This window comes from Marmota marmota, unplaced genomic scaffold (assembly GCF_001458135.2).
Source record: "Marmota marmota marmota unplaced genomic scaffold, marMar, whole genome shotgun sequence".
Taxonomy (NCBI): domain Eukaryota; kingdom Metazoa; phylum Chordata; class Mammalia; order Rodentia; family Sciuridae; genus Marmota; species Marmota marmota.
Genome location: NW_025999999.1, coordinates 2878058 through 2894238, shown reverse-complemented (window position 1 = coordinate 2894238; position 16181 = coordinate 2878058). Strand labels below are relative to the sequence as shown.

Genomic DNA, 16181 nt, shown 5'->3' with positions numbered 1-16181 from the left:
ATCCTCAGCATCACATAATAAATAAATATATAAAATAAAATTATTGTGTCCATCCAACTAAAAATGAATGAAAAGAAAGAAAAGGAAGAGAATGCCTGGTAGTATAGTGGTGAGATTGTATTTCTTAGTTACTAAATCGAGTAGCTCCTTCTCCTATGCTGTATCCTAAGTAGGCTCCTTTCTGATATAGTACTATTCCAAGTGAACTATCCTTTCCCATTCCCCAAAGGCCAGAAAATTTGTTTTTCACACTGTCTGCCTAAAATAAGCTATTCAATTTTTGTTCATTTTACAGAGGTACAAATTCTCTAGAAAAACACAATATTAAAAACATCAATAGGCCAAGTACAGTGGCACATGCTAGTAATACTAGCTACTTAGGAGGCTGAGGCAGGAGAATCACAAGTTCCAAGGCCAGCCTGGGAACTAAAAAGACCCTGTCTCAAAATAAAAAATAAAAAGAGCCAGCTCAAGTGGTCCCCAGTACCATGAAAAAACAAACAAGCAAACAAAACACTAATAGTCAAAACTTTTGATTTCAAGAGATAAAACTCAACAGCATTGGGCTTGAGCAAAAAAGGCATAGTTATTTGCTCAAGTAGTTTTTTTAAGAGCTCCCTTCATGCTCCACTGGATCCAAGTCCCCATCCATCATTCCCCATGTCTCATACAATAGCACAGAGCTTCCCTCAGAGAGGGGCTCTCCCCACATGGTGGCTACTTCCCACTTACAATTAGCTAGCCTGGAGAAGAGAGATCCCTTTTCTAAGAACTCCATCAACCAAATTCTCAGGGCTGGTCCCTGAACCACTGTGTTCAATGAATGGCTATCAGTCCCAGGAGTACATCTGTCTCATGTAAATGATGGAACTAAAGGTGGCAGAAAAGATGGCTCTCTAAAGAACATCAAAAAGCTGCTACCACAAGAGAAAAAGATCTTTAGAGAGCAAAACAAGATATTCAGTATAAAAGACAATAAAAAACAAAAAATTTTCCCACAAATAAGAAACACCTTGGAGGAAAATTAAAAAAAAAACAAAAAAAAAAACATTTACATGATTACAAGTTGTGAAAGAATCTAAACTCTGAAGTCAGAAAAGCCTAGATTCAAAATCACCAGTTCTGTCACATCTGTGTTATTAATCCTTCTAGATTCCTTCCTAAGTAAATAAAAAGGATACCATACTCTTTCCAGGCTTACTATACAAAGTAAATGACAAAATATGTTCCTAAACACATACCTGGCAAATATCTTCTATGAATATAAATAAAAGCTAATGTTTTCTGAAATAAATTGTAAATGGTCCCAGTTCTCCATCCCTAGTACCCTCCCACTAGGACTGGGGGCTCAATAGCGAGACTTGCTTTAGGTCAATGAGATATTAGCAGATATCATACAAGCAGAAGCTTAAAAAAGTGCTTCCTTATTTCTGTTTGTTTTGTGTACTTCCACCATGCTTTAGCAGGCCCAAGCTATCTTATCTTACTAAAGATTGAGAAGCATGATTTGGGCCTAGTTGCTCCAATCACCCCAATTTAAGTGAACTTACATCAACTGGAGCAATGTCAAGATCAACAGAACTGACTAGTAAACACGCAGCTAACTACACGAGCAAGCCCAGCCCAGATCAGCTGAACTACCTAGACTTGTGAGGTCAATAAATACTTCTACTTATATGTCACTCAAGTCTTGTGATTATTTAACATGTAACGTTATTGTGGCAACAAATAACTGAAACACCATCTTATAGAAAAGTCAAAAGAGAAAACTGTATACTTTTTTATGATATTAACAATATTAACAAAATAAAGTTTATTCCTATTATCATAAATGTACTGGGGTTGTGGCTCAGTGGTAGAGCACTGGCCTAGCACATGTGAGGCACTGGGTTTCATCCTCAGTGACACATGAAAATAAGAATATTACGTCCATCTAAAACTTAAAAAAAAATTAATAAATAAATGTACTACCCAAGCATATTTTTAAACTGTTAGAAATAGACAAGTAATTCTGACCTATAAGAAAGTCTGTATGGCTTAATTTTTTTTTTAAAGTCATGGACAACAAAGACCAAAAGAGACAAAATGGTTTCCATTATATCAAAATATAATTATATTCGAAATAAAATTCTTATGGAAGCAATGCAAATAATGGTGCAAAGAGAGCCAAAAATAGTTATTAAAAAAACACCTGAGCTGGGCCTAATGGTACACGCATGCAATCCCAGTGGCTTGGGAGGCTGAGGCAGGAGGATTGCAAGTTCAAAGCCAGCATCAAAAAAGGTGAGGCACTAAGCAACTCAGTGGACCATGTCTCTAAATAAAATACAAAACAGGGCTGGGGATGTAACTCAGTGGTTGAATGCCCAGAGTTCAAGCCTGGTACTTAAAAAAAAAAAAAACTTGACTGGATGGTGAATATCACATAATCTTGTGTAGTTCACTTTATTCTCTTTAACTATCACCACCAATTTTTTAAAATTTTTTTAGTTGTCAATGGACCATTTATTTTTATGCGACGCTGAGATTCAAACCTGGTGCCTCACATAAGCTAGGCAAGTGCTCTACCACTGAACTACAACCCTAACCCCACCACCAGTTTTTTACTTTCAAAGTCATTTTGATCTCCATGAGCTTCTAAAGAAGTCTGTTTCCCCAGAATAAAACATATATACATTTATTTTCAAAAATACACATACACACTTAAAAGAAAACTCAGTTTCTTAATTTCATGTAGATCCCAAAATAAAACAACTTATTTTACATGGATGAAAAGAAAAAAGAAAGAGATATATGAAGTCGGAAAGAAAGATGAATGAAAAGCTATATCATGCAAAAGCTAATTATTCTTGAAAGAACATTCCTGATAGAAACCTACGCAGCATTTTTGGACCAAATATCTGAAGATCCTATATATGCTGCCATCTAAGAACATATTTTCAACATCCAGTTTTAAAATATGCTGTTTATTTTATAATTCAACCAAATATAATAGCAACAGTATCCTTAGTATCTTCGCTTATACTTCTGCTTTTTGTTTGTTTGTTTTGTTTTGTTTAACCCAGGGGCTCCTTATCACTGAGCAACATCCCCAGATGTTTTATTTTGAGATAGTCTCACTAAATTGCTTAGGGCCTCAGTGAATTGTTGAGGCTGTTGCAATCCTCCAGCCCCAACTGAGTTGCTGGGATTACAGGCATGTTCCACTGTGTCCTGCTATCCTTCTGCTCGAGTCAAGGAAACCAGAGATTGGCCACAGCATGATTGAACAACACAGTCTTCCTGTTTTTAAATATCATCTCTATATTACCTTCTTTTCTATTTATAACTGGCCTCAGAGTATTCCTATTTCTCAATGTAGTTGATTTCACTTGGATCATCAAGAATATCTTGACAGAATATGGGCTAGCTTACTTACTTATAGCTAAAGGTATTTTTACCCAAACATCTTCATATAGTTTTAGAAAATAGTATCTATGGAATAACATCTAAGAGGCAACAATAAAATTAATCATTAAATAAGAAAAAAAAAATCTTCCATTTTTCCTAAAGTTAAGTTCAAACCCTTAGGAAAAGGGAAAAAAATTGCAAAAAAGGTCCTCAATATATCTGGTCCCTTATCTATTCCATAATGTTAATTTATATATTTTATTTTATACTTCAGTATAACCATATTAAAACACTCCATTAATTTACATTCTCCTTTTTTAAAACAATCAAAATCTTGCTGGAATATAGCTCAGCTGGTAGAGTGCTTGCCCTGCATGCACAAGGCCCTGGGTTCAATCCCCAGCACCAAAAGAAAAAAAAAATAAATAAAATTCTCGCCAGGTGTAGTGTCACATGCTTATAATCCCAGCAACTCAGCAGGCTAAGGCAGGAGGATTGCAAATTAGAGGCCAGCCTCAGCAATTTACGGAGTCCCTAAGCAACTTAGTGAGACCTTGTCTCAAAATAAAATTTTAAAAAAGAGCTGGAGATGTAACTCAGTGGTAAAGCCCCTGTGGGTTAAATCCCTGGTACCAAAAAATAAAAACCTATAGATAACTCAATCTTAATAGTTTTTAAAAAATATTTTTAAAAATTGTCACTGGACCTTTATTTATTTGTTTATGTATTTATATTTTTATGTATGGTGCTGAGAATCAAACCCAGTGCCTCACACATACTTGGCAAGTACTCTACCACTGAGCTACAACCCTAGCCCATCTTCTTAATAGTTTTAACAATCTTTTTAAATTTTTTTTTTAGTTGTTGATGGACCTTTGTTTTATTCATTTATATATGGTGCTGAGAATCGAACCCAGTGCCTCACACATGTGAGGCAAGCGCTCTACCATGGAGCCACAATCCCACCCCAGGTTTTAACAGTCTTGACCAAAACAATTCATTCAGGTTGTACCATCACCTATGCAGCCTACTTTCTTAGAAAAATTAAGTTCCCCATAGATTTACAGCTCCTGTTGATTTCTACCTTAAGTCTTCTTGCCAAATGTGAAAAATTCTAGTTTCTCTTAGCTTTACCCCACTTACATGTTATCTTTGTTTCTCCAATAAAATGTACTAGTCTCTGGTATGGACACATATAAAATTAGGAGGAAGTTCCTGGCCTAAGGAGACAGGGACCAAAGAGAATGTTATCTTTAACATAAGATTATATATTTGTAACCTAAGCCATAGGTCTTTTTGAAACTGCTTTCAGCGGTTATGTGGCCTTCTGGTTCTCATATAAACCTATTTCAATAAACATACAATGAAAGGCTATACATAGGAAGTATACACACTCATAAAACCTGGTCACACACGTCTCACAAAGAAAACAGCTTTATCGCTAAATGCTGTTTTTCTTTTAAGAAATTATTACAGTAAAATTTTAAAAACTCTCAAAAAACTTTTGGAAATTCATGTTATTTTATCCTTATATACTGTCTTTCCAAAAGAGAAACCAGATCTAGACAATTTAACATTAAGTACAATAAAAATATTATTGCCAAAAATAACCATAAAGTTTCCAATAGGTAGATAAAATTTTAGTACACTGACCACCATTTTCATACCATTCGTCTTATGCATGTACTTAGGGTAATGATGTCTAAGTCATTCCACCATCATTCCACCCCTGGGCCCCCTCCTTTCCCCTCCCTCCCCTTTGCCCTATCTAAAGTTCCTCCATTCCTCCCATGCTCCCCTCCCCTGCATCACCATTATGAGTCAGCATCCTCCAATCAAACAAACCATTTGGCTTTTGGTTTTTTTGGGATTGCCTTGCTTCACTTAGCATTATATCCTCCAATTTCATCCATTTATCGCAAATGTTATGATTTTATTCTCTTTTAATGCTGAGTAATGTTGCACTGTGTATATATACCAAAGTTTCCCTATCCATTCATCTACTGAAAGGCCTCCAGGTTGGTTCCATAATTTACCTATTGTGAATTGTGCTGCTATAAACATTGATGTGGCAGTATATCTGTAGTATGTTTTTAAGTCCTTTGGGTATAAACCAAGGAGTGAGATAGCTGGGTCAAATGGTGGTTCCATTCCAAGTTTTCCAAGGAATTTCCATGCTGCTTTCCAGATTGGCTGTACCAATTTGCAGTCCCACGAGCAATGTATGAGTGTGTCTTTTTCCCCCAACATCCTCGCCAACACTTATTGTTGTTTGTATTCTTGATAGCTGCCATTCTGACTAGAGTGAGATGAAATCTTAGAGTAGTTTTGAACATAATCATTTTTAAAAGATAATTAGTTCCATTAAACACTCACAGAAAAATAAACATTTGAAAGGTTTTTGTTTCCAGTAACTGTTACCAAAGACTTAAGAACTTCTTAATATCCATCCATGATTAAATTATCATTTTATTGTGATTTATAAATTAAACTTTGCCAAGCTTCCTTACTAGACAATTTGAATCTCACACATATGATAAGATTAGTATTTATTTCATTAATCATATAATTTAAAAGCCACATATCAGTATAGGAAAACACATTTATATCTCATTTTTTATTCTTAGTAAAAGCAAGGAGATTCCCATTTATTAATTTATTTATTTATTCCTGGCCCTTTTTCAATTTACAGACAGTGTCTTGCTGAGTTGCTTAGGGAATGGCAAAATTACTGAAACTGGCTTTGAACTTGCAATCCTCCTGCCTCAGGATCCTAAATCACTGGGATTACAGGTGTGAGCCACCACGCCTGGCTCTCCCATTTAATTTTGATGGGAATTTCTCCCTATCACCTTTGTCACATTTTCCTGTGCCTTCTAATAAGGCATTATCTCATCTAAGATCAGTGATCCACGAAATTCCCAAAACAACATATCATTTTCAAAAATTTGCCAAATCTCATGCCAAGCATAGTGGCAGAATGTTTTGTAATCCCAGTGGCTTGGGAGTCTGAGGCAGAAGAATACCCAATTTAAAGCCAGCCTCAGCAACTTAGCGAGGCCCTAAACAACTTAGGAAGACCCTGCCTCAAAATCTAAAAAAAATTAAAAAGGGTTGGGGATGTGGCTCAGTCATTAACCAATCCACAATATAAATAAATAAATACATAAATCCAAATCTCTTCCTAACCCTTCTCAGCAACTTGTCTTTATATCAGATACTTTAAAATATTTTTTGCCAAATGCACCAAATGTAAATTGCCATTAGGAAGTTTAGAAGTAAGAAGGCATTTGGCTAAGATCCAGAAATTCTGAATCCTATTCTCAATCTGCTTGATCCCATTTGCAATACCTTCACCCTTGAGGTTTCTGGTAAAAACATGACTAGAGGAAAAGGCCAAGTACCTAACCACACTGTTAGGACATTCATTGCCTTTTTTACAAACTCCGAAGTGCTCTGTCAACTAGGCTGGTCCACACAGAAGACTTGCCAAACTGAAGGCCTAGAAACAGTATCACTCGGCTCTCTTTTGCTGTTCTTTCCTCTCCTAAGCCTAAGCCAAAGAACCTCAGCTAATGAGGAAGAATGGGTAGTCTAGCAATACATGAAGAAAAATTAAACCAGTAGAAATATTCAGCCCAGAAATCCATGTAGTTCTGAATACCATTAACTAAAAAAAATAAAAAAATAAAAGTCCATTGACAACTTAAAAAAATTTTTTTTAAATGAGAAGCTGGTAAAACATTCCATTCTAGGCCAGAGAACAGAAAACGTAATAATGTTATTATTTATAGTAAAATTATAGATAGAGAAACCAGAATTCCTCATGTAATATAAAGCAGGTAAGTGACCAGTAACTGGAATCAAAGGGCAACTTGACAGCACCAAATATGAAATGTTAAAAGAAAGGGATGCCAAGTGCTGTGGCACACTCCTGTAATCTCAGAAACCTGAGATGCTGAGGCAACATCACAAGTTCAACTCTGGGCAACTAGGCAACTCAGTGAGATACCCTCTCAAAAATAAAAAAGGCTCAGGAGGCTGAGGCAGGAGGACAGCAAGTTCAAAGTCAGCCTCAGCAATTTAGCAAGATCCCTCCTCAAAATAAAAAAATAAGAAAGGCTGGGAATGTGGCTCAGTAGTTACATTCCCCTGGGTTCAATCCCTGGTACCAAAAATAAACAAAACAAAAAATTTTAAAAGACTGGGGGTATAACTAAGTACCAAAACAACCCCCCCCCCCCAAAAAAAAGAGGGAGTATGCATAAAGCTTTGAAAAGCACAGAAATTTGAATTCCAATCCCAGGTCTAAAATTTTTTGGCTGAATAACCATTAATGAAATCTTTAATCTAACCCTGTTTCTCCACCTTTATAATAAGGTGTTCACATCAAAGGGCTCTTACATGGCGCACAGTAAATGCTTAGCATATGCTAGGGTTTTGTTTTTTTGGTGGAACTGGGGATCAAACCCAGGGCTTGGAGCATGTTGGATAAATACTTTGCCACTCAATTACATCTCCCGTCCTTTTTCATTTTACTTTGAGATAGTAAGTGCCCAGGGTAACCTCCAACTTGCCAACTTTCTGCCTCAATATCCCAAGTAGCTGGGATGACGTTGTGTACCACCACCCCCAGCTATGCTAGCTCTTTAGAAACATTACTAGAGAAGAAAAGCAATTTTCCATATTTAGATGTCTCATGTATTTCTTCAAATTTGAAAACCACTTGGGATATGAAATTGGAAAGAGATGGTACCAAACAAAAAGAGATTCAATATTAAACAGTGTCTAGGATTTGCTTCAAAATAATGCAGTGGGGATGAACAAGAACAGCCACTGGTGGATGTAGCTGGGTGTTTATAGTACTATTCTTTCTACTTTCATGTTATGTCTGAACTTTTCCAAAACGAGATTCCTTTTAAATTCCTTTCCCTTTAATTGATATGATTAAGAAAAAGTTCTAGCATCCTTCCAGTTTTGATAAACAATAAATTAAAAATGTGGGAAAAAAGGGTAGAAGAAAATAGAAGAATCAGTGGGTAGAAATAAAGGTAAATACCTAGAAAACAATCTGTACTAACTGGAAGAAGAGAGAGTATCTAGGTCAAAGTTCACAAAATCCAGTGGCTAACAGGTGCCTTAATCTCATGCCTTAATCCCAGCAACTCCAGAGACCAAGGCAGGAGCACAGCAAACTCAATGCCAGCCTCAGCAATTTAGACAGGCCGAAGCAACTTGGTAATAACCTGTCTCAAAAATAAAAATTAAAAAGGTTGGAGATATACCTCAGTGGTACAAAGCACTCTCAAGTATCCAAAAAAAAAAAAAAAAAAAAAACCCACAAATTCCCATACATTAGGAAGAATTTTTTTTTTTAATGTGAAAAATAAAGCATCATCCAATTGCATGTTTAAACAAAGTCAACAATTCCTTCCCGTGGGCTAAGAATATAGCTCAGTGGTAGAGCACTCTCCTAGTATGCACAAAGCTCTAAATTCAATCCCCAGCAACACAAAAATAAATAAATAAAATAAAGCTTTTTTAATAACCCACTCATTCTACATGTACCAGTGGAGCCGGTTACTTAAATCTAATATGAATTCTGCTGTCAAATGAAACCCATTTCTTTGTGGTAAAATCACATTTTTACAAGTGAGATTTTACTAAATAAGATACAACCTTACACAGAATCTTTTTTTTTTAATTTGTACATTATAATCACACAAATATTACTGATTGATTGATTTTGCAGTATTGGGGACTGAACCCAGGGGTACTCTTATATCCCTGACCCTTTTTATTTTAAGACACGGTCTTTATAAGTTGCCAAAAAGATCCTTTTAATATTAATTTCTCTTTCCCTTTCTATTGTAAATTTAGAAGAGGTAAAGGATACTTTTACTCTCTGCAAACCTCTAAAAAATTAACTACCAAAAAAAATGTATGTGATAACCATTTATTGATAATGATAAAATGATTCAGATTTTATCAAAAATAAGCTTATCATAAGGTTGTCTTGCTCTTACAATTTAAAAATGCACATTAGATAAAACTAGATCCTTCAATTATTCTGAGTTATAATAATATCATTGCAATAAGGGCTTTAAAACAAATACCAGTTTTACACCTGTAGTTTCATCGGCTTACATGATAATGAATTCAGAAAAAAAAAATGCTTAATTTATATATTAAACTAATTCTTTAACAAAAAATAGATTTTAAAATGTAAAACTTGGGCTGGGATTGTGGCTCAGGGGTAGAGCACTCACCTAGCATGCGTGAGGCACTGGGTTCGATCCTCAGCACCACATAAATATAAAATAAAGACATTGTGTCCACCTATAACTAAAAAATAAATATTTAAAAAAATGTAAAACGAAGTGAATATAAAAAGATAAAAATCATTACAAGCTGCCCATCATTACTGAATAACTTCCCTAACTTGCCCTTTATAATCCATTAAGCAAAGGATTTGTATTCTCAAACAGATTTTGCTACGTACTTCACCATAAAGCTTAATTTCATCCTTAAGACATCATTCTCAAACAGATTTTGCTACATACTTCACCATAAAGCTTAATTTCATCCTTAAGACATCATTACACCTGATACTCTATGAGAGATCAAATCTAACCAATTCAAAAATCAGAGAAACCAAAATAAAAACAAAATTCAAAACACCCCTTTGAAACAGTATAGGTTAGCAGAAAACAAAATCATACAGTTAATTTGCCATTAACTATATAACTTGCCAGATTTCTGGATTAATGAAATGCAAATAAGGGCTTAGGGAGGTAACTCAGTTAGTATAGCACTTGCCTAGCATACACAAAGCCCTAGGTTCAATCCTCAAAACCACCTAAATAAATATGTAAGCAAAATATAATCTTAGATTCTAAAAATACTGTTACAGTGTAGAATTTTCTCACTACTAGAATTCTTACTATTTGAACTCAGAAAAAATAGATTCAAATGTTTGTGATACAGCAATGTAAAGGTATCCTTCTCCAAGCAAACCCTTGTTATTTACTATCCAAAACTCAGGCATAAAACAGATTTGAACAATGTGGTATACACTACATTATCTGTGATATTTAAACTCTATATCTGTGACATACAATGGTAGGAATTTAGATTTGGATAGAAAGATGTGTCTGTATTATTACACAACTCTATCAAATAACTAATTAATAATACATAGAACAGATATTTAAACAATCCTTTCTTGAATAATTATGTTACTCTCATCACTCCATTACTATATCCATTATTCCCTTCGAAAGATATACTGCAGTTTAGCTTTCATTACAGTCTATCTGCTTACATATTGATTTGTAATATTTTGCAAACTGGGGTATGAAGAGAAAAAATATTTGTAAAACAATATACTGATGAAGAGTCTAGTATTCCGAAAATAAAGAATTCTTACCACTCAGTAATAAAAATATATAAATAAGCCAACTGAAAACCTGGCAAGAAATCTGAACAGACAACATTTCCCCAAAGATGATATACAAATGGCCAACAAATACAAACATGCTTAATATCACCAGTCATTAGGGAAATACAAGTCAAAATCACAATGAGGTAGCACTTCATACTCATCAGCGTAGCTATAATAAGAAAGAAAAAGAGGGGTAATATAAAGTGTTAGAGAGGACATGGAGAAATGAGGACCCTCAGAAAATGCTGATAGGAATCTACAGTACTGCAACACTTTGGGAAATGATTTAGCAGTCCCTCAAAAAGTTAAAAACATGGCTAGGAATATAGCTAAGTGATTGAGCAGTTGCCCAGCATGTATGAGGCCCTAAATTTAATCCTAACACTGCCAAAAAAAAAAAAAAAGCTAAAACATAAAATTACCATATGACACAGCAATATTATCCTAAGTATAAACACAGAGAACTAAAAATAAATGCCCACATAAAAACTTACACAGGTGTTCATAGCTTACACAGGTGTTCATAGAAGCATTATCGTAACAGTCAATAGTGAAGAGTCTCCAAAAACTGGAAACAACCAATGTTCACTGACCAATGAATGGCTACACAAACAATAGTATGTCCATACAATGCAGCATTAATTTGTCATAAAGGGAATAAAACTGCTGATAATTGTTACAATTTTGGATGAACCTTAAAAACAGTATGCTATGAGTAGGAAGTCAGACATTAAGGGCCACATAATGATTTCATTTACATAAAATACCAGACTAAGGCTGGGGATGTGGCTCAAAGGGTGACCATGCACGGGGCAGTGGGTTCGATTCTCAGCACCACATAAAAATAAAGATGTTGTGTCCACCGAAAACTAGAAAATACATATTAAAAGAAGTTCTCTCCCTCTCTCTCTCAAAAAAAAAAAAAAAAAAAAAAAAATACCAGACTAGAAAAATCCACAGAAACAAAGTAGATTAGTGGCTATCAAGACCTGGGTCATAAAAGTATTGGGAAATGACTGCCTTTAGGTAAGAAAAGTTCTGAATTAGTCATGATACATACACAACTTTGTCAATACAACTAAAAATCACTGAATCACATACTTCAAAAAGGTGAATTTTACAGTATGTGAATTATATCTCGATTATAAGAAGAAAAAATTCAAGATATAGACATCTTATAATGGAATTATCCCCAAAGCAATATGCAAATGCATGGAATAGTAAAAATAATTTTTAAATATCTGCAGATAGATTAAAAGATACTTTGTACAGTAGTGATATTAAGTTTTTAACTTGAAACCACAAAAAGTAGTTTTTCCCATCTCAAGATCCCACACAGCAGATGGATAGACATCAAAAAAAGGTAAGAATCAAAAGAGAGATTCAGAGGTACATCAAAATACATCAAACCCATTTGCTGAGCTTTCAGAGCCAGTTTGCAAGCCAAGCAAGAAAACCAATCTCATTATTTAATATATACCTTTATCTGCCATACTATGCAGCAGATACTTTTTGACTGTTTCCAAATAATCAATTCAACCTATAAGGATGAAAATCTGCCAAGACTAAGGATATTCAAAGAATGAATATGCCATTGATTTTAAGCAATTCTAAAAGAATAAATGCAACAGTACCTAGGGAATAACCTCCAAATGAGCTTACTTCAAATATAGTACTATTGTGGATAATTTTGTCCCTATCAAGATGGCTTCAAAACAACCTGTTCATTGTAGAATTCCACAATGGAATTATAAAAGAAAGCAATGTGATAAAAACTGCAAGTTGCCTAACAAGGTCTCCCCTTTTTAACCTGCATTTGAAAAATTTATAACCTAACTTTACAAACCTGTAGCATCTCCATGCCCTGTACACTAATCACTGCAGCTTAAACCGACAACTCATTGCTATTCTTTTCCACTTTTGCTCATGCTACTTCTCATGAATGGAATTCTTTTAACATATTCATCAAAAGTAAGCAAAAATTTGTCACCTTCCTCAAGAAGCCTGCCTTCATCATCTCAAGACATTTCTCTCACTTCTCAATATGCCAGCGCTTGCCTGTACTATCATATAGCACATTTTTGCTTTGTACAATAACTGAATACATTACATTTCCTCTAAGGCCTACAAGTTCCTGAAAGTTAGTGCAATTTCCCCAATATCTTTGCCCACAATGCCTGGTAAAAGATGGATGTTTAACAAATACTTAAATGAACTAAGCACTTATAAAACTGCCTTTCATTCCTAAAAACATTAATTCAAGTAGCTAAATACTAGGCAGGTGCTCAGAAGTGGCAAGTTTCCAAAGACAGCAAATAACCAATTTTCACTTCATAAGAAATTTCTGGCCATACTGTGTAGCCCTAGCCCCATTATGGCTAAAAACTGGCATTCAAATGTTTCCTAGAATTGCCCCAATTATAAATTTGAGGGAATCAGAATAATTTGAAATACCTTTATATAAGTCAAAAAGACTGACCCTGTTATTGTTTTTTTAGCCAATCTAAAGCTAAACTAAAATCACAACTTTCCCCACACTGGGAAAAGCTTGAGAATAAGGGTGAGGAGCAGCCAAGCAATAGGTTACATCACATCAGAGAAAGCCTAGATCTTCCTAGAATCTTGTAGGTAATATTAAGTCCCATAGGATTCCTCAATAATCACCTCATAACCAAATACCCATCTTGATCATAATCACTGTGTGAACCCACTTAGCATTTCTAATAAAAAATGCTCAAAAAGTATTGGAGTATTTCAGATTTCCTGAGTAGGGATGCTCAACCAGTAAAATCTATTCAAACATTCCAAAATCTGAAAAACTCTGAAATCTGAAACACTTCTGACCCCAAGCACTTCAGATAAGGGATACTCATATTCAACCTGCACTAATTCCAGTTCAACTAAACAATCTGGAATCAGCAACTAATCCTCCACTACCAACATTGACTTGTCTTCCCCACATACCCCCAAAAAGAAGTAGAAAGGAAAATTAGATTTTGGAAATAATTAAGAATTCCTTTTTAGCTGGGAGCAGCGGTACACTCCTGTAATTCTAGAAACTCAGGAAGGCTGAGGTAGGAGGATTACAAGTTCAAAGCCAGCCTCAGCAACTCAGTGAGGCCCTACACAATTTAGCAAGACCCTATCTCAAAAAAAAAAAAAAAAAAAGAGGGGACTGGTGATGTGGCTCAATGGTTAAGTGCATCTGGATTCAATCCAGAGTACACCCCCAAAAAAATTCATTTTTAATCCAAAGAGTGCTATAAATTAACTCATTTAGGAACTAAAAAATCCCAAAGTATTTAAAATAACCAGCCAAGACAATCAGAAGATTAACTATTTCAAATCCGATCCCATTAAAATAAAAAAGGAATCATTACATTTGATAGTAAACAGCACAGTTGCCTTTTGGACTACAAAAGGATCACTGCCACCCCTTTTAAATATAAACTTAATACAACTAATTTACTTAGAATGCTTCTCTCAAAAAACTAAATTTCATATAAAAGGAGAAAATGTGCGGTGAAATTGATTTTAGTTAAGAGACTATCAATATATGTTTAAGACTAAAATACCACTCTGCACTCTGGACTCCAAAACGTCCTCAACTCTACCTGGAAAGTGGAAATTTGGGAGTTAAAAGTATACTTTAAGAAAACTGATCACCAGATTGAACCTAATTTTGCTATTTAATTGCGATATTTACAGAGGGATTTTATAAGTCACCAAACAAAACAAAACACTATCAAGCAATAGTAACTGACCACTAATGCTAGCAATGACATACTTTTTTAAAAAGTGGGGGGAGAGGGTGCCTGAGGCAGAAGGATTTAAAGCAAACAGAATTAGAATAAAATAAACAACTCATTATAACCATCTATACTAAAGCAAAGATAAGAAATCTTTAGGATTACAGTGTTCAAATTTCATAAACTTTTAAAAAACTAAAAGACCCTATTACACAAAACCACTTACAAAAGTGAAACACTACAAAACTAAATGTTCTTCAAAATAATTTTTAACATTTTATACTAATCCACAACGTGGAAAATGCACCAATTTTGTGTTTCTCAAAAATCTATATACTTCTTATATGATGGTGACAAACGACACATAAATCATAAGTGCGTAAACCAATTTAACATTTTAGCAAATATATATGACAGGTTTGAAAGAATTAAACAAGCAGAGACAGCACAGTAAAAATGAGAACTGATAGCCAAAAGGCTGTGTATTTCCTGGAGGGCAGAGATAGGCTTGAATTGGCAGGAGAGGAATTTTTAACATATGTTCACAAGACAAATCATACCAAAAAAAGCTGTTCATGCCTTTCTTATTTACACAGGCATGAATTTTAAAATGTACTTTTAACCTTTGGACAACCAAAGTGATATCAGATACCTTACAGCATTGTTGCCTATATGAATTTTGATGTTACAGACTAAATCATTAACAAAATTCACCTTATACATTTCCATAAAGAAACACTGCAGAAATGTAGTAAAGTCTTATATTCTCAAAGTAAAGGATACCTTATTTTTCACTTGTTTAAAGTTTCAGTTTTGCTTTTTAATCTATTATAGAAAAACATCCCTTGTGGGACATTGTAAAGGGCAGACCCTCCTGTCAAGCCAGAAGGCTCAAACACAAAGACTGAGCTAACCAAGTGCTGTAATTCTTCCAAACTGAGCCTCTCCACACCCCCTCCACCCTTCCCCCCAACAGATATGTCTATTAAATCAGTGTCTGTTCTCCCCCTCGCACAACAAAGAGAACTTCTCACCGCATGAAATTGCCGCTGAATGGACACCAGAAAGCAGGATTTGCATAATTCCTTCCAACGAAACCCCGTCGGGAAGGAGGGTAAGAGGGGCCCAAGCGAATGGACAGAATCGCCCAGATTCTGTTGGGGAAGAACTGGTTCCCAAGAATACTCTTCACAGGGTGGGGGTGCTGAAATTCTGGGCCTCCCCGAGGGCTGGGCGTGGGGGACAGAGGACGAAAAGAGGGCATTTCCCCACACATCAGCAGCACCGAGGCAAGACGAGGAAATAACAATGCTGAGGACAGGAGAGTCAGACACAAGGATGGACTGGGGCTAGGGGCGGCGGGCGGAGCGGAGACACCACACCGGCCACTTACTTTTTGGAGGGGGGTTAAATATATGAGTTAAGCCCTTATGGTCCCGCCGGCCGCCGCACAGAGGGAAACGGGACCTTGGAAGAGAAAAACAGACAAAACACACAGTGTGAGAGGCGCAGCTCGGCCGCCCGGCCCCTCCCGGGGCGCCCCCGTCCACATTCCCTCCGGCCCGCGGGAAAAAGCCACCCGGGGGGCGTCAAGGACC

General features: G+C 35.6%; 1 protein-coding gene across 17 annotated transcripts in view; it reads right to left on the bottom strand.

The window, feature by feature from the left end:
- Lcor (ligand dependent nuclear receptor corepressor) overlaps positions 1 to 16174 on the bottom strand; it is a 136337-nt gene extending 120163 nt beyond the window's left edge. For 6 of the 17 annotated variants that reach the window (XM_048807068.1, XM_048807070.1, XM_048807067.1 and 3 more), the window contains exon 1: positions 15977 to 16173. Coding sequence is in view for 4 of the 17 variants with exons in the window: in XM_048807065.1 (XP_048663022.1) it covers positions 15618 to 15663 (46 nt within the window). In the remaining 13 variants the exon portion in view is untranslated. The other 11 variants (XM_048807077.1, XM_048807082.1, XM_048807076.1 and 8 more) reach the window with 5 other exon arrangements.
- Positions 16175 to 16181: the final 7 nt, after the last annotated feature.